The sequence below is a fragment of the Oncorhynchus keta genome, chromosome 37 (assembly GCF_023373465.1).
Source record: "Oncorhynchus keta strain PuntledgeMale-10-30-2019 chromosome 37, Oket_V2, whole genome shotgun sequence".
Lineage (NCBI taxonomy): Eukaryota > Metazoa > Chordata > Actinopteri > Salmoniformes > Salmonidae > Oncorhynchus > Oncorhynchus keta.
Window position 1 is genome coordinate 6,716,429 of NC_068457.1, and position 26,186 is coordinate 6,742,614.

A 26,186-nucleotide genomic window follows, 5' to 3' on the forward strand; every position below is an offset into this window, starting at 1 on the left:
TGAAAAGTGCAATACTGTTACTGTGTGTAAGTGCAGGTTTTCAGTGAATTTATGTCAATCGTAATCTGCATTTTCTGTGGCGCAGGAAAATTCTCAGCAGCAAAAGAGTGATCAAATGAAGATCCAACATCTAACTTTTTGTTAACTGTGTGGAGTTAATGACAGTGAAGAGGCGACTCCGGGATGCTGTCCTTCTAGGCAGAGTTCCTCTGTCCAGTTGTCTGTGTTCTTTTGCCCATATTAATCTTTTATTTTTATTGGCCAGTCAGAGATATGGCTTTTTCTTTGCAACTCTGCCTCGAAGTCCAGCATCCCGGAGTCGTCTCTTCGCTGTCACCAACTCCACACAGTTAACAAAAAGTTAGATGTTGGATCTTCATTTGATCACTCTTTTGCTGCTGAGAATATTTAATGAAGCTGCCAGTTGAGTACTCTGTTTCTCAAACTAGACACACTAATGTACTTGTCCTCTTGCTTGGTTGTGCACCGGGGCCTCCCACTCCTCTTTCTATTCTGGTTAGTGCCAGTTTGCGATGTTCTGTGAAGGGAGTAGTACACAGCGTTGTATGAGATCTTCAGTTTCTTCAATTTCTCGCATAGAATAGCCTTCATTTCTCAGAACAAGAATAGACTGACGAGTTTGAGAAGAGGTCTTTGCTTCTGGCCATTTTAAGCCTGTAATCGAACCCACAAATGCTGATGCTCCAGATACTTAACTAGTCTATAGAAGGCCAGTTTTATTGCTTCTTAAATCAAAACATCAGTTTAAAAGCTGTGCTCACATAATTGCAAAAAGGTTTTCTAATGATCAATTAGCCTTTAAAAATGATCATCTTGAATTAGCTAACACAACGTGCCATTGGAACAGAGGAGTGATGTAGCATATGCTGATATTTGGGCCTCTATGCCTATGTAGATATTCCATAACAAACATTATTGAAGTTGCTAGTGATCCATTTCTAAAAGTGTCAACTGATTCCTAATCTATCGGCAGCAGTCTCTGATGTGCTGGAGATGGCTGTTTAACAGTCAGTGGTGTAGTATAGAATACAGTATTATTTTCCCTTTATTTTACTAGGCAAGTCAGTTAAGAACAAATTCTTATTTTCAATGACAGCCTAGGAACAGTGGGTTAACTGCCTGTTCAGGGGCAGAACGACAGATTTGTACCTTGTCAGCTCGGGGATTCGAACTTGCAACCTTTCAGTTACTAGTCCAACACTCTAATCACTAGGCTACCCTGCCGCCTCAAATATACATTTCAAGTCGGAAGTTTGCGTACACCTTAGCCTAATACATTTAAACTCCATTTTTTACAATTCCTCACATTAAAAAATACCCTGTCTTAGGTCAGTTAGGATCACTACGTTATTTTAAGAATGTGAAATGTCTGAATAATAGTAGACAGAATTACTTATTTCAGCTTTTATTTCTTTCATCGCATTCCCAGTGGGTCAGAAGTTCACATACACTCAATTAGTATTTGGTAGCGTTGCCTTTAAATTGTTTAACTTGGGTCAAACGTTTCCGGTAGCCTTCCACAAGCTTCCTACAATAAGTTGGGTGAATTTTGAGGAGTGGTTGAAAATCAAGTTTTAATGACTCCAACATAAGTGTATGTAAACTTCCGACTTCAACTGTACATGTGAGATGGGTGATGCAATATGTAAACACAATTTAAAAGTGACAATGTAGAATAGTGTGGAGTGCAGTTTATACATATGAGATGAGTAATGCTAGATACGGAAACATTATTAAAGTGGCTAGTGATCCATTTCTAAAAGTGGCCAGTGATTCCTAATCTATGTCTATAGGCAGCCGCCTCTGATGTGCTAGTGATGGCTGTTTTGCAGTCTGATAACCTTGAGATAGAAGCTGTTTTTCAGTCTCTCGGTCCCAGCTTTGATGCACCTGTACTGACCTTGCCTTCTAGATGATAGCGGGATGAACAGGCAGTGGCTCAGGTGGTTGATCTCCTTCCTATGGTATCGGGTGATGTAGGTGTTTCCTGGAGGGTGGGAAGTTTGCTCCCGGTAATTCTTTGGGCAGACTGCATCACCCTCTCGAGAGCTTTGCGGTTTTGTGTGGTGCAGTTGCCATACCAGGCGGTGATACAGCCTGACAGTGCTCTCAATTGTGCATCTGTTAAAGTTTGCGAGGGTTTTAGGTGTTAAAGCCACATTTCTTTAGCCTCCTGAGGTTGAAGAGGTGCTGTTTCGCCTTCTTCACCACACTGTCTGCGTGGGTGGACCATTTCAGTTTGAAAACCAAGGCCCAACGTGGGAAAGGCTGGGGGTGAGAAACACAGATCTGGAAAGAGAGAGGGGGGTTGTTGTCTTCCTGTGAAGAGGGCAGAACAAACCCCCAAAAGTTACAGGTGTAATGTAATAATTGGAGTGGCTAGAGATACTTGAGGAGAGATTTGGGAAACTTAAGGAGGTATCCCAAATGTCATATGTGTACTGCTCAATCAAACGCTAGTACAGTTGTGTGGAAGGAATGTTGTGTACATGTCAAAGTTCATTTTCAACTTTCAGAAGAAAAGTCTAAACTTTGCCATGCATATAACCTTTGGAGCGACGCCAAATAAAACCGTCTTTGTATTGGCTGTGGGAAGGATTTTGACTTGACATTGTTTTTGTTCCCCCGCCTCAAATTCGCTCTTGTAATAGCTTTTCTATCAATGGGAGAGATGGCGTTATAATTGGCCATGTAATTACAGAAAGCAATTGAAATGTTAAATCTATGTTTATCCTGTGAAAATTATATCTCGATGTGCCTCGCCTTGCAATACTGGCTTGTCTAATTGCTCCATGTAGACTGTCACACTGTATTGAGCTCAAATAAATGGTTTAGAAAGCTCTGGTTTTTAACCATCCTGACCACCAGGCTTGACTCTGTACTGTGATCACATCATCGTACACTCGTAGAAGAAAAAAAAGATGCTATCAAGGGGTTCTTCGGCTGTTCACTCTTTGAAGGACCCTTTTTGGTTGTGGGTAAAACCCTTTCGGGCTCCATGTAAAACCCAGGGTTCTGCATGGAACCAAAAAGGGTTCTAACTGGAACCAAAATGGTTTCTCCTATGGGAAGAGCCGAATAACCCTTTTTGGAACCTTTTTGTCTAAGAGTGCACTATCCTCTCTGTTCCACCTTTGAACACTACTCCACACAGCACAACCCCGACTGTAACTCCACCCTGAGTGCAGCTTCACCCCAAACACTTTGATCATCACTGACCACAGGTCATCACTGATCACAACTCAAACTCTGACTACAACTCTACTGTGACCGTTGTGTCCTCTTCATCAACAACCACAATCTGACCACTGTGCCACACCATAACCATACCCCCTTCCCTCTCCCTCACACTGGTTTGCAAGACTGCACTACTAACCATTCTGCTATTAAAGAGCTAGAGAACACCTTTCTCTTCTTCTTTCACTCACCACTCCCCCTCATCCCTCAGTTACATTTCCTGTTGTGGTCTGTGGTGTTTCCACCTGGCTGGCTGGCTGGCTGTGCCTGCTTTCAGTCATTCATAGACTCTGATACAGTCAGTGTAATTTCCTGTGCATAGTACGCTACCGCTCCACAGACCAGCTTGTACACACACACACACACACACACACACACACACACACACACACACACACACACACACACACACACACACACACACACACACACACACACACACACACACACACACACACACACACACACACACACACACACACACACACACACACACACACACACACACACACAGTTGTTAATTTCCTCCCTGGCTCCCTCCAGCCTTATTACTATACTTCAATATTTCTCCCAGTCCACTTTCAATTATCTCTTGCTCTCTCTTTCCTTGAGAGATGTAAGTTTTAACACCAGTATAATGTGTATGGGGGATGTGTGCGTGTGCCAGACAATTAATTTTTAAATGCAGTAAAGCTATTGTATGTTTACCATATCGGGGGGGTCTTGTGTGTGTGTGTGCATTTATATGTATTGTTTGTTTTTTTCAACTTTTATTTAATTAGGCGAGTCAGTTAAGAACAAATTCTTATTTACAACGATGGCCCATGCCGGCCAAACCCTAACCCGGACAACGCTGGGCCAATTGTGCGCCGCCCTATGGGACTCCCAATGATGGCCGGTGGGGATACAGCCTGGAATCGAACCAGGGTCTGTAGTGATGCCTCTAGCACTGAGGTGCCTTAGACCGCTGCGCCACTCAGGAGCCTGATCTGTCTCTCTGTACACAGGAAGGGCCAGAGGTTGGAGAGGTCGGAGCAGTATGTCCTCAACACCATGGAGGGAGGCAGGAGTACCCTGACCATCCGCAACATCATCCAAGGGGACGGGGGCGGCTATACCTGCCGAGCCACCAACAAGGCCGGGGCGGAGGAGAGGGAGCTCTTCCTCAAAGTGTTCGGTGAGTGTAGCGGCATGTCCTTCCTGGGCATCCATCCGTATGTTAGGACCTTCTCCAATTGAAGTGAACATGTCAATTGGTCTCACGTCCCATTTAATAATTACAACCAAAATGTCATGTCCTTATCAGCCGTCTTGATGCCACCCTGAAAAACACCTGGATTTTATATGGTTATTTGATGTTGCTTCGACCAGAAAACCGTAATTGGACAAAGAATTGGTCATTTTAACATACCTATTTACTTTTGCTCAGTTACTTTTCAATTAGTTTTTCTTTAGATTTCTATAGGCTGTAGGCACTGCAGAAAGCTTCTAACATGTTTACTGTGAATTCCTTGATGTTCCTAGAGAGTGTAAAGTCTTTGACCTTTTGCACGTCTCTCTATGAATAAAAATCCGTATCGATTGGAATGAAAGACGCTGGGTCTTTAGAGCCAAAAACTGCATGTTCCGCCATAGGCAAAAGGCACTATAATAATCTACATGTTTAAGCAACATATTCCAACATAAGCTACATATTCCTGAGTATTACCAAAGATTTTTTATGAATAACCCAAGATAGACCACAGCCTGTCATTTCCAATGGGAACAAATTAGTCATAGTGGGCAGAACAAGCATGGAGAGGGGCAGAACCAAGCACGAGTGTTCTAGAATTTATTTTCATATTTCCGTCAGGGGGAATGCCTACTCTGTGAAGTGCGTATGTGCAATAACTATATTCACCCCTTTTTTCACTTTGGGTAAGGGTAAAATCGACTAAACTTAGTCCACTCTGTTCGTAACAGATTAGAGTTTTGGGAGCAGAACTGTTTCATCAATGAGAACATTTGCATAATGTCGGTCAAAATCCATCTTCTCCCACTGCCGGCCACTGGGATTCCTCTCATCACGATATTTTGTATCGAGTGGAAACGCCAACCAGATGCATCACACTTACACATCCGGTGAAACATCTGGCTCGTTGTTCTATCTGTGGTGTTACTGGATGTTTTCTAGTGAGTGTACAGTCCTTGAACTTATGTGACCTCATGTGTGTCTATGAATATTAATACATATTGATTTGAATATAAGGTGTTTCGTCTTGAGCGCTACAAACAGCCAATTCCTATTCACCAAGGGAAACTATTATTTCAGAGGAAAACTATTATCATACAGCCACTACCTCAACCAATCATCCAGCAACGTGAATCTAACACAATTCCAGACGGGGAAAAAATACAACTCATTTATTGTAGAATCGGTGGCACCCTGTTCATAAAAGTTTCAATTTATATTTTCATAAAGCTGCCAGCATATTTCCTCCCTGATTATTCCGATGGAGCCCTTTCCTCTTTATGAAAATGTATGGAGATTTATGCTCTAGTCATCAAGATCCTTTCAAGGCCCAGGCTCCGGTTGGTCTTCAAAATGCATATTTCAATTAAGAAGATAGCGGAGGGCTTGAGTTTTGTTTTGCAAAGTGCAGTAGGGAAACACAGTTGTAAGAGTTGTATTACCCCTGCAAGTTGAGAGAGCAGGAGATGAAGAGAAGAGCGGGATTTGTCATTGAGAGTTTAGGCCACAGTTCTTGGTGTTTCACAGGGTTGAATTTTTGTGGCCTCTTGCGGTTGGTGTCACCCGAAGCAGCTGCACTGGTCAACATCTGGACGACCATGAAACATCAATAATATAGTTAAGAAACTTGAAGCAAAAGCTTATTTTACACAATAATGTGTATAAGAGAATGGTTTGATGAAGGTATTGGCAAAATGTTTACAGTAAAACAAACTTTTATTGTGCTGCCGAGAGTCGCTTAATATCTTTTCCATCTTCAGCTTGCTCCACGGATCAGTTATTCATCTGTAAAGGAGAAGACACACTTGCACAGAATTGACCATCTGTTGTGCATAAGCTTAAGCCCATTCCCGTATCATATTGATGAATACTATCATATTTCATTTGAAGGGGGTAGGCTATTGTTCATCCTTTACAGCACCTTTCCCACCCTGGAGTTATTGTATGAATCATAGGCCTCATCTGGGTATCGCTTTTTGGTTCCCACTAGGGCCTCTGGGCGTAATTTTTTTTTTTTTAAGTGCTGAGGTACTTAAGGCAGGTCTCAAAGCCATGTTTGGAAGTATTTAGCTTCCCTTGAAAAATATCCATCGAAATATTTATGACTTGTTATTTCTGTCAAAAGATCATTGTTTATGCTTCCATTTTGGGCTCTTCAATGACTAGGCCAATTTGAACTATGTAGCTCTAAAGGCCTAAAGAAAATATTTCATTTTGTGTGTTTGTATGTGTTGGTGCATATACAGTAGGCATAGGTGTGTGTATGACCCCATTACGTGACAAGCTCTAAATCCCCTTAGATGGCTCATCCACCCTAAGGTTCACTCTTTTTGAAATTACAAAACGACTACTTGATTTCGCCAAGACCGCCTTAAAAAGCAGCCTATTTTTCCAGTTTACTTCCATTTCTTCACAGCTTTCCAGCTGTCGCTACTTTACTTGTACATGTTGTATCATTTTTATTTTTTTATACATGATATATATGTATATGTATATTTATTGCACACTATACTTATTGCACACTATTTGCCCGTGACACGCGTGGCGTTTGGGCGCTAGCTTAGACAGTGGTTTATCCGCCGGAGACCAATGGTGAGCGGACCTCTTCGCCACCGCGGTGGTGCCACGCTCCTTAATGCTTTTTATCGAGGGCGCTCGGCATTAAAAAAAGGGTTTGTCTGTACAACGCGTGTCTCGTCGCTAAACACCCAGCCATCGCCAGCCAGCCGGCGTAATGCTGCGTCTGTGAAGAAGCCAGAGGATCCACGGAAGGAATTAAAGAGACTGTATAGAAAGAATATATAATACATTCTGTCGAAGAGAAAGAGGAGAAGTAAAGATATTGTGAGAAAGAGGATGTGAGGGAGTAGGGAGACTTAACTCAAAGTAGTGGTTGTCTGTCTGGGCATGGTGTGGACTCAAATGTAAGGATTACTTTGTCTCGAGGCTATAAACTGCGATGCACAACTCTACTTTCAGAAATAGAAACGTACGATGCTGAAAAGTAGATTTAGATCGTATGGCCTCAATAGTCAAAAGACCAAAGTCATCCATCTTCCAATACCTGGTGCTTGCACTAGGCGTCTCCTGTCTTAAATGATTGTTTCTCTCTATCTCTCTATCTCTGTCTCTCTCTCTCTTTCTCTCTCTCTCTTTCTCTCTGTCTCTGTCTTTCTTCCTTTCACTCTTCATCCCTTATTGCTCTCTTCATCTCTTTCATCCACCCTCTTTCTCTCCTTCTCTCTTTCCTCTATCTCTCTTGGTCTCTCCTCCTCTCTCTATTGCTCTCTCCTGTATCTCTCTCCTGTATCTATCTTGGACTCTCTCTCCCCCCTTCTTCCTACCTCTCTTTCAATCTCTCTCTTTCCCTCTCTGTCCCTCCAGTCCAGCCACACATCACCCAGCTGCGTAACGTGACGGCGGTAGAGGGCAGCGCCGCCATGATCTCCTGCGTGGCCGAGGGTGAGCCGCTGCCTGAGATCTCCTGGAGGAGAGCCAACGATGGTCGGAGCTTCACCGACGGAGACAAGGTAACACTGGGCTGTCCCCTGCTCTTACTTCCGCCCCCCTTTTCATTTCATTTCACTCTCTCTAGACAAACACCGTCACACGCAAACAAGCATGCACATGCTCACATGCTCACACACACGCACATGCATGCTTGCATACACACGCACATGCATGCTTGCATACACACGCACACACAGACAGACAGACAGACAGACAGACAGACAGACAGACAGACAGACAGACAGACAGACAGACAGACAGACAGACAAGGTAACCCCGTTGTCCGTTGTCTCCATCTTCCACTTCATACTGCCTACAGACACTCTTGCCCAGACGCACATGCACCGACCAGTTGCCCGGTATTAACAAAGAACGAGAATGCTAATGCTCATCTTTGAAGATGGATGTGACTGTGTCATAGAGTAGTGCTCAGTACCAACATTTTATGAGTATACGTTTTGTGGGACCCAGTAATTCCAACATCTCCTTCCTAGGGTTCTTTAGAGGCACTACGTTATATCCACCATGCAATAAGGTACAGTATATATGAAGTTAAAGATTGTTAAATGTGTTACTTAACAAAGGGAGAAAGGTAGGCCATAGGGTAAGCTACCTCATCCAAAGATGAGTTATACTCAGTGTATCAAGGTCGGATGCCATTGAAGACTCATTTGAAACAAAACCATGTTGGTCACGACTAGGATTTTTTTTTCAATGAAGACCATTCAACTCTGAGATTCTCGGAGCATACATTTATGTCTCAACAGAGAGAGGTTTAAAGAAATCCTCTCAACATGGCTGAGAGTAAACAGACCTTGTGTTTCTCTGTCATTGTCTGAGTAGCCGCCGAGCACTAATGCTTTTCGAGAGGCGCTGCATTAGCAAAGATGGCTTCCACTTTCCACGGGAAAAAGGTCAATGGCTGAGATAAATGAATGTGTGCGTTGGCACAAACCGCTCGGCTTTATAAATCAAGGCACTGAATGAGAGTAAATACTTCTTCGCGCGCCGAGGCAAATGCAATTATGGAAATGTGAGCGCCGAGCAACACACCTAAATGTATGGGAAAGAACAAACAGGGCTTTGTGTATATTGCTGCCTTGATTGATGGCCATGGTCATTAGGTGTAAAGCTACTCGCCTCTTCTTTCAATTTACATCTGCATATCCAGACACAGCCAGCACGCTACTCTCTATTCTTTTATCCAGTACCATAAAACGTAACGCCACTACTTTACATCAGGGTAATGTAGCAAGAGCACTGTTTTTTGTTTTGTCTCCTTTTTTGATGTCGCTAGCACATTTTGTTTCTCATTGAAGCACATACAAACCAAGCGAACTAGTTGAGAAACCGTGTACGCTTGCTGAAAGTCAATGATGCATAGTAACAGAGCATTCTGGGTTTCTGTTTACCTGTTTTCTCATCTCAATGCCACTGGCGAGGTTATGATAGCACTAGCAGCAAGCCACAGCAGCTCCCCATTCATGGCAGCTTAATAAGGTCTTACAGCAAGCCGGCACTCCCAAGGGCAACAGGCACAGCCACTGTATCTCTACTGAAGAAAGAGGATAAGGAAAGTTGTGGCGTCTTCTTTTAACTGATCCAGAGCCAGCACTAATACCATAGGAGAAGTTCGTATGGGCTTACTTGGAGTTCAGCTTTGGAGATATCTTATTTAAGATCATGTGTGAGCATTGCAGGGTGTCGGAGGGCATGTTCAGTTTCCTCACATCAGATGGAGAGGACTTCCAGTGATCTGCTCTGCTCTCCATCTTTCATCTTCCACCTACCTTTACCTCTCTCTCTTTTTCTCTCTCTCTCTCTCTACCTAGCTCTCGTTGTCTCCCTCTTGCTATGTGGGCTTTCTGTCTCATACTCTCTCTCTCTCTCTTTCTCCTTCCTTCTGGCTGTGTCTGAGTGTGTGTTCCTGCAGTGCCTCCTGTCCATGTCAGCTCTTCTGCACTGCATATCAAACAGGCTAGTGTCTCACTCCCCCCCCCCATCGCCTCCCTCCTTCTCCCTAGAGAGAGCATCCCTTCCTCAGCCAGGTGAACCTGGGAATAAATAACCCAAATATAGGGGAGAGAGCGAGAGAGAATGCACAAAGCCCAGAGTCAGCATTCTCTTCCTCTGGCAAATTTGCTCTGCTTTCTGCCCCCCTGTTTATTTGACAGCGTTTATATTCATTCCAAATTCAGTGGTCAGTTCTACTCCTGAATTGTTCAAATGGAATGTGGAGGGCACCTGCTGTGTATGTGCAGTGGCATACGGTGGCCATGCTACTGAAAGCACCACTTTCATAGCCAACCACAATTTTTATTAAAAACAATCACGTTCAAGGAAAAACCAACTTGAATCTACACAAGTGAGGATTCACCTGAGATCAAACCAACTTTACTATACCCTTTATCACTCCTTAAAGGGAGGCCTCTTTAACCTGGCAGTAGCGAGAGACCGTGTGAGCTGAAATAACTGCAAGTTATTGTTTCAATCTGAAATGACTGCGAGAGACTTTCACAGTCAGTGCTGATACAACTGAGGAATTATAATGGGCATTAACAGGGGACGTTGGGGCACTAGAAATGAGCCGTCTATGCATCGATTGTCTAGGGAGATCTATAGAGTGGGCGTCGGAGTCTGTGTGAGTCTGCCACATCCGCACACTGCAGGGGCAAGCTCCCAGAAGACACCAGGGCTCAAGACTGGAGAAGGGAGGAAGGAGAAGGGAGGAAAGTGACACAGAGACTGGTCCCAGAGGGTGGGAGAGATATCTATAGGCCAAATTAGACCTGGCATGGGAACTCCGGGGGTTACGACTGCAGTCTTCTGAGTGCTGTGTTCAAATAATATTTGTTTTCATTCAAATATTAAAATAACCAATGGAGTAGTCCTAAAAGTGCAATCCCCGCCCATCTGGCACTCCAGACAGGCTTGATCAAACTCTCAAAGTATTCGAAGAACCCAAAAGATTTCCTTTGTAAGTGATGATCACCCTGAGCTAGTTTGTCTTTGTTAAGTATCATTGATGATTACAAGGAATGATTGCCGCTCCCAATCTAATTGACCCTCGGCTTCAAATTGAGACCGTCTGTCTTCACAGTTCTCTATCTAATTATTGCAAATCAATTGATAGTCAATCACATTAATCCTAGCCAGAGGCGTAAAACGGATCTTTACATCAGATCCTTGGTTTGACTTAGTGTCAGGGGGGTTTAACGGTGATGAAGGTGTGTGAGGTTGTTATGAAGTAAAACGGATCTTTACATCAGATCCTTGGTTTGACTTAGTGTCAGGGGGGTTTAACGGTGATGAAGGTGTGTGAGGTTGTTATGAAGTAAAACGGCAACAGATAAAAAGTGTATGGATTAAAAACGTATTGAACCAGGCAAGTCAATTGAGAACAAATTCTTATTTACAATGACGGCCTCGGAACAGGGGATTTAACTGCCTTGTTCAGAGGCAGAACGACAGATTTTCACCTTGTCAGCTCGGGGATTCGATCTAGCAACCTTTCGGTCGCTGGCCCAACGCTCTAACAACTAATTCTTCACATGAGATGTACAGTATGCAATATGTTCACAATCCATTTGTGTGCGTGTGTGCTTATTCATGTGTGTGTGCACAGAGCCAAGATGGACGTATGGACGTGCGGGGCCGCCATGGCAAGTCCATGTTGACCATCAGTGGGGTGAAGCTGACTGACTTGGGACGTTTTGACTGTGAGGCCCTCAGCAGGATTGGGGGCCACCAAAAGAGCATGTTCCTCGATATAGAGTGTAAGTAATGTTGGAGAACAAAAACACACATGCCTGCGCTGATACGGTATACACACACACACACACACACACACACACACACACACACACACACACACACACACACACACACACACACACACACACACACACACACACACACACACACACACACACACACACACACACACACACACACACACACACACACACACACACAAGTTTGCACATCTGCACAGTATTCACACACATAGCTGCTACCTCCCTTTTTAACCGAGGTACATGAATTGATGAGCACACTGAAGTAGAGATAATATTCTCTACTGGAGGACAATGGAATTGAATAAAAAAGCTTTTTCATTATTTCATCTAAAACCAATACAACTTGTTTGCACATGCAAAGCATCAAAACCACATCAAAACCACACACACAAAGTTGCTGACTTGTAATATTCCATTGTTGAACACTGTTTCTGTTTTCCCTTTTTAGTAAATGCTTGAATAATCAGAGTTGCCTGCCCCCCAGAAAGGCTAATTAGTAGGAGGATATCCTGCTGCATTATTTACCCCATATTACACACACACACACACACACACACTTCCTGGTGAAAAAGAGTGCTTCCTCCTGTACTCTTTAAGATTAAAGCTAAAGATCTCACCATCTCATTTCAGAACACAGTTCAATTCAATCCAATGGTGCTTTCACCCTTTGATTTGTACAATCACATATTTGTGATCATTGTTGAGTGGTCCCTGCAGCGTACCATCGCAAATATGTGACTGGAACAGAGGTAACAGAACATTTGATGCAACAAAAGTGTCTAAACAGCTTCTTTGTCCAAAAATATCTAAACAATGTTTTGTACTGATGGGAAATAAAGGTCTTCACCTTTTATTGTAAAAGACAAATGTGAACTTCATCATCCAAACATAACACAGAACACATTCACAGCCAAACTCCATAAACCAGTCTAAATAACAAGTTGTGCTGACAAAAAGAAAAAAACGAAATAAGTTAGCGACCTAAAAGCTAGACTTGTTTACAATGTACCACATCCCCGGTGAACACAAGGGAGAAATGTAATATTGTTTAGAAAATAGCTAACAGCAGCTAAATTCTTTATGATGGCAGCCATGTTTGTTTGTTTGACAAGCGAAAACTCCATAATCCCAGAATGCCATTCACTATAAAACGCAAACAAACATAGTCAAAGATGGCTTTGCCCATTTCCTGATAAATATGAACATAGTTTGGCCACTTTTCAGCATATTATAAATCTTCGATGTACAAGAACCGGAGCACATGACTTGAGAAGTTGTTTACCGTTTTTGACAAATGACAAAGATCACAGATCATCACCCTAAATGCAAGCCTACTGTCTAGCCTAACGGTAGCTCGAAAACTAGACCGGGATGAAACGATTTTAGCGGAGTTTGTGGGCGGGTTCATTACATTTTTGGGGGAATTTCAAGTCCATGGGATGTAGGAATGAGGGAAGGTATTGTGGGGAGATATTACTATGATGGGGAGTTTATCAATACATGGGGGGAAAATCCAGGAGAAGTTTATAAGTCAAATGAAAATAAATAAAACCCCTGGATGGGGGGGGATCTGAGCTGGCAACCCTGAGGTACCATAGTTACAATCTGATGCCTTGTTCAAAACAACTGCGAACTGGGAAATCTCCGTGTTCCGACCAGTGAGTTCAAGACAACTGGGAACTCAGGAAAAATATTAGCTCAGACTGGGAAAAAAAATGTTGAATGGTCATCCAACTTGGAGTTCCAACTTGGAAACGTGGGCCTCTAACTTGAGCTCGGACTTTCTGACCTGAAGATCACTGACGTCATGATTTGACCTCGTCTTTTTCCCAGGTCCCAGTTGTCTTGGAAGCACCATAAGTCAGTCGAGTGTACTATACCTTCACCTCGTTTTGTTATAACATCTTTGCAACCAGAATGCATTGTATGATCTCAACAAACACGGTGCCACACACAGCTGGTAATTAGCTTAGCATTAGCTCATCATACTCAGTAAAACTTTAAAGTATTTTACACACATCATTCCATTACAATCTATGTAAGAATCGGAATGCATGATTTGTCACCAGTACTTGAAAACGTGAATGAAACAGTAAGTCAATTGTGATCCATACATATGGTATGCTACAATAGGAATGACAACACGATATACAAAACATAAGGCACTTACTTTGATAGGAATGCACACATGTCCAAAGTTCTAAACAACAATGAAGTCAATGCAGGTGCCAGCCAGAAACTGTGCAAAGCCTCTTCTGACTAGAGATGTGCCATGACTTCATACTTGATCTGGGGAAAAACTGGTGTGGTGCTTGGGCTCTCGTTGAAGAGAAAAGTTTGTCCGGCTCAGTAAAGTCTCAAAGATACATTGTCAGCAAGAGTGAAATGGGCTACTTCTCATGTGAATTAATGAGGAGACTGAACACACCTCAATTCAAACTGTTGTTAGAAAATAATGAAAAATGGACCATTTGAAACACAGCCAATAGATAATTAGCAGGCAGCGTGCCTTGGTTTTAGGGCAGCGTAGGTTAACTGTCCTGTTGCGTAACAATCACATTTTGGAATAGTGCGTGCATTATGATATCACACGCATAAATAAACTCACCCTGGGGGCGACCGTTAGAGATATTTGGAACTCGTGTGAAAAGGCTAATGGCATTTCTAACAAATGTGCTATGAATGGCATCCTTTGAGGTGAGCATGCATGACATCACTGCGCTCACTTTTCTCCAGCCACCCTTGGCAGTGCCACACCCTCAGAGCAGTGACCCACCACACCCTCGCTCAACACTTGACCGTTAGAAAGTAGAGGGACAAAAATCAGCCCCGAGAGGTGTGTGATTGAGCATAGATGCGGGCGGGGGCTAAGCCAGCTGTCGCCACGGAGCTAATAAACGTATTTATTAAGTCTGTGGCGGGACTAGAGGAGATGGTAGAGGCACGTCCTCCTTCGTGACAGATCGCCAGACATCAATATCCCTAATGGGATACTGCGAGCAAGTATATTAAAATTACTATAATGCCACTCTACTGACTACTGGGCGAGTGCAGCGGCGCGCAGGGATGGCGAGCCCCCCCCCCCACAATGCAGTGAGGTGGATCGTTCATTAGCACCCATCCAGCTCGGCACCACATTCACACACAACGACACACACACACACACGCTCGGGAAGAGTATCGTAATGGAGATCTCTCGCCCAGCATGAGGTGTCTTCAATAAGTTCAGGCTTCCTTTGAACTTTAGGGAGAGTGTATTGAGGCTTTCATGAGACACTCTGTCTTTTCCCTTTGTGTGATTATGCTTAAACCCAACAGTTTTCTGGATTTTGATCATCTCAGATTTTTTTTTTTTTTTTTAAATTGCCTGGTTTTGCATGACTTGGAAGCTAACCGACCAATCGTGTTGTGTCTTGGATAGACATGCCCAAGTTCCAGACCAACCAAACCATCTTTTACTCGTGGGAGGGCAACCCGGTGAACATCAGCTGTGACGTCAAGTCCAACCCGCCCGCCACCATGCTATGGAGGAGAGAACGCCTCACCATCTCGGCCGAAGGCACTGCCAACACACGTGTTCACACAATCGACGGCAAGTCCCTGCTCGAGGTGGGTATAGGAAGGGAAAGGGCACACCCACCGGTTAAACAGTCTAACTTCAGAAATACATGGCCACCTTAGCATCCCCAGCTTCCAAGTGGTCTATTCAACTCCTTTCCTCTCCTCTGCATCTCTTCCCTAGGTCATTGCCAACTTACCTGGTACAAAAAGGACTGAATGAAAGAAACAATGCTTTATACTGGCTGATATAGTGTTACCCAAAGACTTCACTTAGTGTAATGCCAGTGTCGGTGTATTGACTCAGCTCTGGTCTCTGTGCTCACTCAAATGTTTGTCCCTAGGTCACCCCAGTGTCCGACAGGGATTTCGGACGCTACAACTGCACGGCACGTAACAACATCGGAGCGAAATACCAGGAGTTCATCTTGGCCCAGGCAGGTAAGTGCTGGCCTCATAAAGTAACCCCCCCCCCCCATTATAGCACATTGGACTTTCCCTTGTTATCATACAGTACACATTGCATCGGGTAAACCATGCACCTCAACATATCAAAGTTCATGCATCAACCAAATAGTTCCAACTATGTATCATCCATGTGGCATGATTAACCAAATATCGCCGCAGTCAACCAATGAAATATCTAGTGCTGACCCAAGCAACAAAGTGTCACTTCACTGGAAGCCCAGATAGTATCTTCCAACTGTTTTGCACCCCTCTCACTCTCTTTTGTTGTTGATAACCTCCTTGTTTGCTGTTACCATGGTATTAAATTCCATAACCACCCCCCCCAACCCCTATTTATCCTAATATGAAATGGTTCTCACTGATTTAATGTACTGTAGCTCCTACGTACAGTTTATGTTTAGGTAAAACACATTATAACTATTCAACGTTAGCGACTTGTATGGCTTATTTGGAAGATACAGTATGTTCTGTATTTGAGAATCAATTGTTGAATCTGGCTTTGTGCATAGACCTTTATAGCTCAAACTTCCCTTTGTGTGTCTGTGTGTGCATGCGTGCATTTATTCTAGTGTGTTTGTGTGTATGCTGCATATCAGTGTGTACATAGCTGCGTGTACTGTATGTACGTGTGTGTGTTTATGCTTGCCCAGATGGAAGATAGAAGATACTAACTGTTTTGCACCCCTCTCACTCTGTTTTGTTGTTGATAACCTCCTTATTTGCCATTTCCATGGCAGTAAATACCATAACCCCCCAGCCTCTATTTAGCCTAAACTAATCTCAAATAGTGCTCGCTGATTTAAAGTAGTTCCCCTTATTTACTAAAGTACCCCCTAATTTACTGTGCATAGCGCAGGCTAATATACAATAACGCAGTCCAATTCATTTTAGTACAGATTCAGTTACTTCAAACACAGGGCCTCTGAGAAGTAGAATTCTCAGAAAAAGGACTTATGATGTAGTTTTAAGAGACATTCATCTACACACATACCCACATACATATGCATTTCCGCATTCACACACACACACACACACGTCGGAACACACACTTCAAACACACAGAGACATCTTTATAAACTCTCTCTCTGTCACACACACACAAACACACACACACACACAGACACACACACACACTAAAGAAAAATAAACAAGTCTTCACTCATCTCGCAGTGAATGTAGTGTCGCCAGGTTTGGGGATCCATGAAATGAAACAACGGTTCCTTCACGCACACACTCTCCCGCCCATCAGTTTGATTCAGTTTCTAAAGTCTGATCATTAAAGAGAGAGGAAGCTCTAGAGTAATAACTCTAGATAGAAGACCGTGAGCCAACCCTATCAGCCAATTACCCCGCTAAAATGCTAACACTTGATTCATGATCAGTTTATTCATTTACATTACATTTGCATTACATTTACATTTACATTTAAGTCATTTAGCAGACGCTCTTATCCAGAGCGACTTACAAATTGGTGCATTCACCTTATGACATCCAGTGGAACAGCCACTTTACAATAGTGCATCTAAATCTTTTAAGGGGGGGGTGAGAGGGATTACTTTATCCTATCCTAGGTATTCCTTAAAGAGGTGGGGTTTCAGGTGTCTCCGGAAGGTGGTGATTGACTCCGCTGTCCTGGCGTCGTGAGGGAGTTTGTTCCACCAATGGGGGGCCAGAGCAGCGAACAGTTTTGACTGGGCTGAGCGGGAACTGTACTTCCATATTCCTATATTCCTATGGAAAGCATAAGCTAACCCGCTTATGCTGCTCTTTATGTAACTTGAATGATATTTGAAATGTTATTGACACAAGTAAATGGCAGATCATAGTTGAAAAGTCCAGCATCATCCCTGATGTTAAGAAGATTTGGGCCTGAATTCACAAAGTGTCTCGGAGTAGGAGTGCTGAACTAGGATCAGGTCCACCCTCTTATTCATTATGACTTAAAAGGCTAAATCAGATCAGTAGTCCTACTCTGAGACGCATCGTGAATACGGTCTCTGATGTATTACTCAAGATATTATGGGATTGTGCCAAGTTAAAAATGTAGTGTATACAAGGCTGTGAAGGATTGACGCTGAAGTCTTGAACTGCCTATACCCGCGGTGTTAGCAAAGAGAGTTCAATTTGTCTCCCTTCCCACTCTAACTTTGTGTCATATCGCAACAGAGATCGAAAGAAATACAGTTTAGGTGTAAATAATACACTTGTCGCTAGATACACATTGCAACTATTTAACTTGAGCAACGTGTACCACTTATTGAGAAGGTATGTGCTGGGTTTTCAGAATCAGTTGTTGAATCAGGCTTCGTACATAGGCCTTCACAGCTCAAACTTTTATCCAGATGGTTGTGTGTGTGTGTGTGTGTGTGTGTGTGTGTGTGTGTGTGTGTGTGTGTGTGTGTGTGTGTGTGTGTGTGTGTGTGTGTGTGTGTGTGTGTGTGTGTGTGTGTGTGTGTGTGTGTGTGTGTGTGTGTGTGTGTGTGCATTTATACTAGTGTGTGTGCAGGCTGCATATCAGTGTGTACGTTTATGCTTGTGTCTATGTGTGTGCCCGTTTGTGTGTAGCTCCACAACCGTGCTGAAAAGTCCTCTCTCTCCTTAATGTATTCCTGGTCTTATAAAAGAGAGGCTCTGTAGGACAGCAACGGTTTCTTTTGATTTGCTCGAAGCCCCGTGGCTCCACCAGATAAAAGGGAAGTGTTTGTGTGATAACGGGATTGAGTCAACCGCTGATAAATATAATGGCCTTGGCTTTTTTTTTTTACTTCGCCTGAACACTGTGTGTGGGTTAACACAAAGCATTCTGCCTCACAAAACCCAGTAAGCCTGAGTTGCCATAGCGACATCTTTGTATCACATGTGAGAGTTTTGATTTTCCAATAACGACTCCCCAGCGATATTATGTTTCCGTAACAAATAGAGACGTCAATGTAATGTTTCTGGAGGGTTACCGGAACTGATGTTTGGATGTGTGTTGTTTCAATGGGGGACGGTTATGAGTGTGACCCCCATATTTCTCTGCTTTTTTCCAGACGTGCCCTCGAACCCGTACTCGGTGCGCTTGTCGGCCGTGTCGCAGCGCATCGCCACGGTGACATTCATGAAACCCGACTCACATGGCGGTGTACCCATTGGCCACTACCTGGTCAACTACAAGGATGTGGGCTCGCAGGACTGGAGAGACGTCAAGTCTCATGGTGTCCAGAGTGAGTGTTCCTCTGTTTTGATCTTCATTATCCCTATTTTGATCATTATCGTCATCATTGTTATTTTCATTCCCACCATCTACATCAAAAGGGACGTCATTTTCGTCATCATCTTCATCTTCAACACCATCTTTGTCATCATCATCGTCATAAAAATGTACAATCGTCATCATCAATGGTACGGAGATTTGAGATGACCATCTCCACTATAGCGACACACCTCACATTTTCTCAGTTACACGCCTTACATTTACTCAGACAAAAAAAAAAGCTGCCGTGTTCAGGGACTAGGTAAGGTTAGGTCTTTCACTGCAAGGTCCTGCCCACCTAAGTCCGACTAAGACCCCTCATCCTTCATGAACCTTTGTTTTCTGCACATTAGTCCCCGTCCTCACACACACATATTGAAGCAGTCAAACAAGCATGAACAGGAAGCTGTCGCTACTTGCGGCAAGCCTCCACAAGATCAGGAGGTGTCCTACACTCTGGTCATAGAGCCTGTGAGGGGGAGAGAGAGAGGGTGAGAGAGAGAGGGAGAGAGAGAGGGAGAGGGGGAGAGGGGGAGAGGGAGAGGTGGAGAGAGAGGGAGAGGGAGAGGTGGAGAGAGAGGGGGGGAGAGAGAGAGGGAGAGAGAGGGAGGGGCAGCTAACCAGCAGGTCTGAAAAGCAACTGTCTTTCTCTTTCCCTTTCCACTCTGGCTCCATGACTCCAAATTGATTTTGGAGGCACTCAAGGGTGTGTGTGTGTGTGTGTGTGTGTGTGTGTGTGTGTGTGTGTGTGTGTGTGTGTGTGTGTGTGTGTGTGTGTGTGTGTGTGATGTGGAGGGCTTCAAAAAAAGAGCGCCTCAGAAGGACGAATTCTCAGATGATAAGCAGGTCTGACAAAACTTGAAGGGCTTATCGCTAATATCCCTCATTTTGCAGTCAATTACAATAGCGAGCTGGAACGCTGAGAATGCTGAGCAGCATGGAAGCATTGAGGGATAGAGCGAGAACAAAGTGATATATACAGGCAATGAGAACAGAAATAAAGACATGGGGAGTTAAAGAGGATAGAATGATTGAGGAAAATGTGAGGAAGATGGAGAGAAAATAATACAAATTAAGATTTTAGAGAGAGAGGCTGAGATTTGGGAGAGGGAGATATTCGAGAGAGACGTACAGTGAGAATGAAATCAAGGTTGTGAAGTATGAATTCTCAATTTGTGTTAGTTCTTGTGTTCCACCCGTTTAACCAACTTCCTTGTCTCGAGGTGAGCACGTTAACGGAGATAGCCAATTCAACTAATTACCAGTTGCAAATTGGCATTTAATATTCGGAGCCACTTCGAGACTTTAATAGTAATGATGCACATTTGCACTATAAAACAGCTCTGTGTATAATGAGTTGGCACAATTTGTACATCTGAATGCCAGTGGTGCTCACTAAAGGTCTCGTCAAACCCCTGGTAGAGCCAAAATGTTAGCAAATAGCTCGTTTTGTATTTAGATCCCCCATTATACAATTGCAAAGCAACCATTACCCTTAGCGCACAAGTTGCAAAACAACGACCTTCAGCCAAGTTCAGTGAACGCCTAACTCGGCATGAACATCCTTTTGTGATTTTCGCGTGACCATGACTATGAAAGCGATGTAAATGACTTTCACTGCACACTGTGAAGATGCCACATTGTATACCGGTAGTCCCTAGTTTCATGTGTATTCCGGTTAGAGTTTGAGAGTTCCTAAGAGGTTACAGTGACATGTTGTCCTACAGTGACATTGAGGCTGAGGCTTTACTTTCCACTGATCCCAGAGAATCAACAATGGAGTACAACTGTTATCATACTGTTTCCACACAAACAGCACTCCCACATAATGGCTTAGAGCCCTTACAGGGTTACCTTCTGTACTATGTCTCTGGCCATGAATGGAAGGAGGCAGGGAAGGAGGTATGCTAGCTAGCTCAGCTGCAGTGGATTAGTCACCCAACACAGCTAGGCACACAGATCCCCCTGTGTCACTCCACAATGGTACGTCTCACTCCCTGTATTGACAAGAGAGTGGTTCCTGATAGGAACAGGGGATTTGTGGCACTAGCTTTAGTTTTACCGTATGCTGAGGTCCCCCTTTGACGCATAGTGGTGTTAGCGGCGCCGTTAGCGATTAGCTTTAGCGTAGCTGGCGACCCCGCCCCCTCCCGTTCACTGATAGTGGTGTTTGTGGCACTGTTAGCGATGCTGTTAGCGCGCTAAGCCAGCTTGTTTTCCAGATGGAACAAAGAGGCGCTGGGGAGGATTAGTGGGATTCAACAGTGAAGAGTGGGAGGTGGTAGGCGTCTCTCTCATACACACACCCACAGCTTGAGAGGTTTCACTCTCGCAGCTGTCTATTTCGCTGTCACTCCAGTTGTCAAAGAATCTGTGTCCATCTGTATCCCTCTCTGACTTGTTGTGTATTTCTCTCTTTTTCTCTTTGAATCTCTCTTATACTGTCTGTCTTTTTCCCTTCTCTCTACTTCTGACTGACTAATTCTGACAGTTGAAGTCAGAAGTTTACATACACCTTAGCCAAATACATTTAAACTCAGTTTATCACAATTCCTGACATTTAATCTGAGTAAAAATTCCCTGTAATGGTCAATTAGAATCACAACTTTATTTTAAGTATGTGAAATGTCAGAATAATAGTAGAGAGAATGATTTCAGCTTTTATTTATTATTTATTTCATCACATTCCCAGTGGGTCAGAAGTTTACATACACTCAATTAGTATTTGGTAGCATTGCATTTAAAATGTTTAAATTGGGTCAAACGTTTCGGGTAGCATTCCACAGGCTTCCCACAATAAGTTGGGTGAATTTTGGCCCATTCCTCCGGACAGAGCTGGTGTAACTGAGTCAGTTTTGTAGGCCTCCTCAGGGCTTTGTGATGGCCACTCCAATACCTTTACTTTGTTGTCCTTGAGCATTTTTGCCTCAACTTTGGAAGTATGCTTGGGGTCATTGTCCATTTGGAAGACCCATTGCGACCAAGCTTTAACTTGATGTTGCTTCAATATATCTACATAATTTCCCTACCTCATGATATCATCTATTTTGTGAAGTGCACCAGTCCCTCCTGCAGCTAAGCCCCCCCACAACATGATGCTGCCACCCCCATGCTTCATGGTTGTGATGGTGTTCTTCGGCTTGTAAGCCTCCCCCTTTTTTCTCAAAACATAATGATGGTCATTATGGCCAAACAGTTATATTCTTGTTTCATCAGACCAGAGGACATTTCTCCAAAAGGTGCGATCTTTATCCCCATGTGCAGTTGCAAACCGTAGTCTGGCTTTTTAATGGTGGTTTTGGAACAGTCATATCAAATCAAATTTATTTATATAGCCCTTCGTACATCAGCTGATATCTCAAAGTGCTGTACAGAAACCCAGCCTAAAACTCCAAACAGCAAGCAATGCAGTTGTAGAAGCACTGTGGCTAGGAAAAACTCCCTAGAAAGGCCAAAACCTAGGAAGAAACCTAGAGAGGAACCGGGCTATGTGGGGTGGCCAGTCCTCTTCTGGCTGTGCCGGGTGGAGATTATAACAGAACATGGCCAAGATGTTCAAATGTTCATAAATGACCAGCATGGTCAAATAATAGTAAGTCAGACCAGTTTAAACTGGAGCAGCAGCATGGCCAAGTGGACTGGGGACAGCAAGGAGTCATCATGTCAGGTAGTCCTGGGGCATGGTCCTAGGGCTCAGGTCAGTTGAAACTGGAGCAGCAGCATGGCCAGGTGGATTGGGGACAGCAAGGAGTCATCATGTCAGGTAGTCCTGGGGCATGGTCCTAGGGCTCAGGTCTTCCGAGAGAGAGAAAGAAAGAAGGAGAGAATTAGAGAACGCACACTTAGATTCACACAGGACACCGAATAGGACAGGAGAAGTACTCCAGATATAACAAACTGACCCTAGCCCCCCGACACAAACTACTGCAGCATAAATACTGAAGGCTGAGACAGGAGGGGTCAGGAGACACTGTGGCCCCATCTGAGGACACCCCCGGACAGGGCCAAACAGGAAGGATATAACCCCACCCACTTTGCCAAAGCACAGCCCCCACACCACTAGAGGGATATCTTCAACCACCAACTTACCATCCTGAGACAAGGCTGAGTATAGCCCACAAAGATCTCCGCCACGGCACAACCCAAGGGGGGGCGCCAACCCAGACAGGATGACCACAACAGTGAATCAACCCACTCAGGTGACGCACCCCCTGCAGGGACGGCATGAAAGAGCCCCAGTAAGCCAGTGACTCAGCCCCTGTAATAGGGTTAGAGGCAGAGAATCCCAGTGGAAAGAGGGGAACCGGCCAGGCAGAGACAGCAAGGGCGGTTCGTTGCTCCAGAGCCTTTCCGTTCACCTTCCCACTCCTGGGCCAGACTACACTCAATCATATGACCCACTGAAGAGATGAGTCTTCAGTAAAGACTTAAAGGTTGAGACCGAGTTTGCGTCTCTGACATGGGTAGGCAGACCGTTCCATAAAAATGGAGCTCTATAGGAGAAAGCCCTGCCTCCAGCAGTTTGCTTAGAAATTCTAGGGACAATTAGGAGGCCTGCGTCTTGTGACCGTAGCGTACGTGTAGGTATGTACGGCAGGACCAAATCAGAGAGATAGGTAGGAGCAAGCCCATGTAATGCTTTGTAGGTTAGCAGTAAAACCTTGAAATCAGCCCTTGACAGGAAGCCAGTGTAGAGAGGCTAGCACTGGAGTAATATGATCCAATTTTTTGGTTCTAGTCAGGATTCTAGCAGCCGTATTTAGCACTAACTGAAGTTTATTTAGTGCTTTATCCAGGTAGCCGTGGTGGCTTCTTCCTTGCTGAGTGGTCTTTCAGGTTATGTTGAAATAGGACTTGTTTTACTGTGGATATAGATACGTTTGTACCTGTTTCCTCCAGCATACTCACAAGTTCCTATGCTGTTGTTCAGGGATCGATTTGCACTTTTCGCACTAAAGTACGTTCATCTCTAGGAGACAGAACGTGTCTCCTTCCTGAGCGGTATGATGGCTGCGTGGTCCCATGGTGTTTATACTTGCGTACTATTGTTTGTACAGATGAACGTGGTGCCTTCAGGCATTTGGAAATTGCTCCCAAGGATGAACCAGACTTGTGGAGGTCTACAATTTTGGCTGATTTTTTTTGTTGTTGATTTTCCCATGATGTCAAGCAAAGAGGCACTGAGTTTGAAGGTAGGCCTTGAAATACATCCACAGGTACACCTCCAATTGACTCAAATCATGTCAATTAGCCTATCAGAAGCTTCCAAAGCCATGTCATACCTTTCTGGAATTTCTCAAGCTGCTTAAAGTCACAGTCAACTTAGTGCATGTAAATGTCTGACCCACTGGAATTGTGACACAGTGAATTACATGTGAAATAATCTGTCTGTAAACAATTGTTGGAAAAATTACTTGTGTCATGCACAAAGTACATGACCTACCCGACTTGCCAAAACTATAGTTTGTTAACAAGAAATTTGGGGAGTGGTTGAAAAACGAGTTTTAATGACTCCAACCTAAGTGTATGAAAACTTCCGACTTCAACTGTATTTCTGTCTCTCAGTCTCTCTCAATCTCTCTCGCTTTACCTCTCTGTCTGTCTGTCTGCGAACAAGCTAAATAAATGCTCTCCCTGGTTCTCCCCCTACAGCGATAGTACTGCTGACAGGCCTAGAGCCCAACACCACCTACGAAGTGCGAGTGGCTGCAGTCAATGGGAAGGGCCAGGGGGAGTTCAGCCATACGGAGTCCTTCCAGACTCTACCCATACGTGAGCCCAGCCCCCCGGCAGTGCATGGCCAGAGAGGGATGGGGAAGGCCTACCGGCTGGGCCTTGTCAAGCAAGACGACGGGGGCATGCCAATCGTGGAATACATTGTCAAGTACAAGACGGTGAGTAGCTGGATGTCAGGATTGCCAATAAATACTACTCTTAGAAAAAAAGGTGCTTAGTAGAATCACAAGGTTTTTCAATTTGTCCCCTCAGGGGAAACTTTTTTTTTGTGCTAGGTAGAACCCTTTGCAGAAAGTTCTACCTAGAACCTTTTATGAAGGGTTCACCTGGAACCCTCTGTGAAGGGTTCTACCTCAAATGTTTTATCTTTTTTATTATTTTATTTTTTATTTAGTAGTTACTATCTTGTCTCATCGCTACAACTCCCGTATGGGCGAAGGTCGAGAGCCATGTGTCCTGCGAAACACAACCCAACCAAGCCACACTGCTTCTTAACACAGCGTTCATCCAACTCGGAAGCCAGCCGCACCAATGTGTCAGAGGAAACACCGTGCACCTCGCGACCTGGTCAGCGTGCACTGCGCCCGGCCCCCCACAGGAGTTGCTAGTGCGTGATGAGACAAGGATATCCCTACTGGCCCAACCCTCCCTAACCCGGACGACTCTTGGCCAATTGTGCGTCGCCCCATAGACCTCTCGGTCTTGGCCGGCTACGACAGAGCCTGGGCCCGAAGCCCAGAGTCTCTGGTGACACAGCTCGCACTGCGATGCAGTGCCTTAGACCACTTCGCCACCCGGGAGGCCCACAAACCGTTTTATCTTTCTTATTCCTAGAATCCTCCATGAACGGTTCAACTAGCTTTATTTGCATATGTTTATGACAGTACATTACATGCACTTAGTGTACAAAACATTAAGAACGCCTGCTCTTTTTATGACAGACTGACCAGGTGAATCCAGGTGAAAGCAAGAACTATTTTATCCTGTCATTCGGCCCTCCGTGGAAAGAGTTTGACACGTACTCTAAAGGTTCTACCGAGAACCCTCTATGAACAGTCATACCAAGAACCTTTTTCTATTTGAAGGGTTCTCCATGAACTGTTCAGCTAGCTTTCTTTGCCTATGTTTTATTATATGCACATTATATGCACAGCTCTTTCCATGACATAGACTGCCCAGGTAAATCCAAATGATCCCGTATAATACCACTTGTTAAATCCATTTCAATCAGTGTTGATGAAGACGAGGAGACAGGTTAAAGTCGAGACAATTGAGACATGGAATTGTGTATGTGAGGGCGATTGGGCAAGACGAAACATTTAAGTGCCTTTGAACAGGGTATAGTTTGTGTCAAGAACTGCAACGCTGCCGGGTTTTTCACGCTCAACAGTTT

General features: G+C 44.1%; 1 protein-coding gene across 3 annotated transcripts in view; it reads left to right on the forward strand.

Annotated features, from left to right (window-relative positions):
* The window catches only part of LOC118370115 (neural cell adhesion molecule 2-like), a 408,429-nt gene that overhangs the window by 344,682 nt on the left and 37,561 nt on the right, over positions 1-26,186 (forward strand). For all 3 annotated transcript variants that reach the window (XM_052498972.1, XM_035754922.2, XM_052498973.1), the window contains exons 7-13: positions 4,266-4,435; positions 7,874-8,019; positions 11,625-11,775; positions 15,218-15,405; positions 15,699-15,795; positions 18,855-19,028; positions 24,710-24,951. In XM_052498972.1, coding sequence (XP_052354932.1) covers positions 4,266-4,435; positions 7,874-8,019; positions 11,625-11,775; positions 15,218-15,405; positions 15,699-15,795; positions 18,855-19,028; positions 24,710-24,951 — 1,168 coding nt within the window. The remainder of the gene's footprint in view (positions 1-4,265; positions 4,436-7,873; positions 8,020-11,624; positions 11,776-15,217; positions 15,406-15,698; positions 15,796-18,854; positions 19,029-24,709; positions 24,952-26,186) is intronic.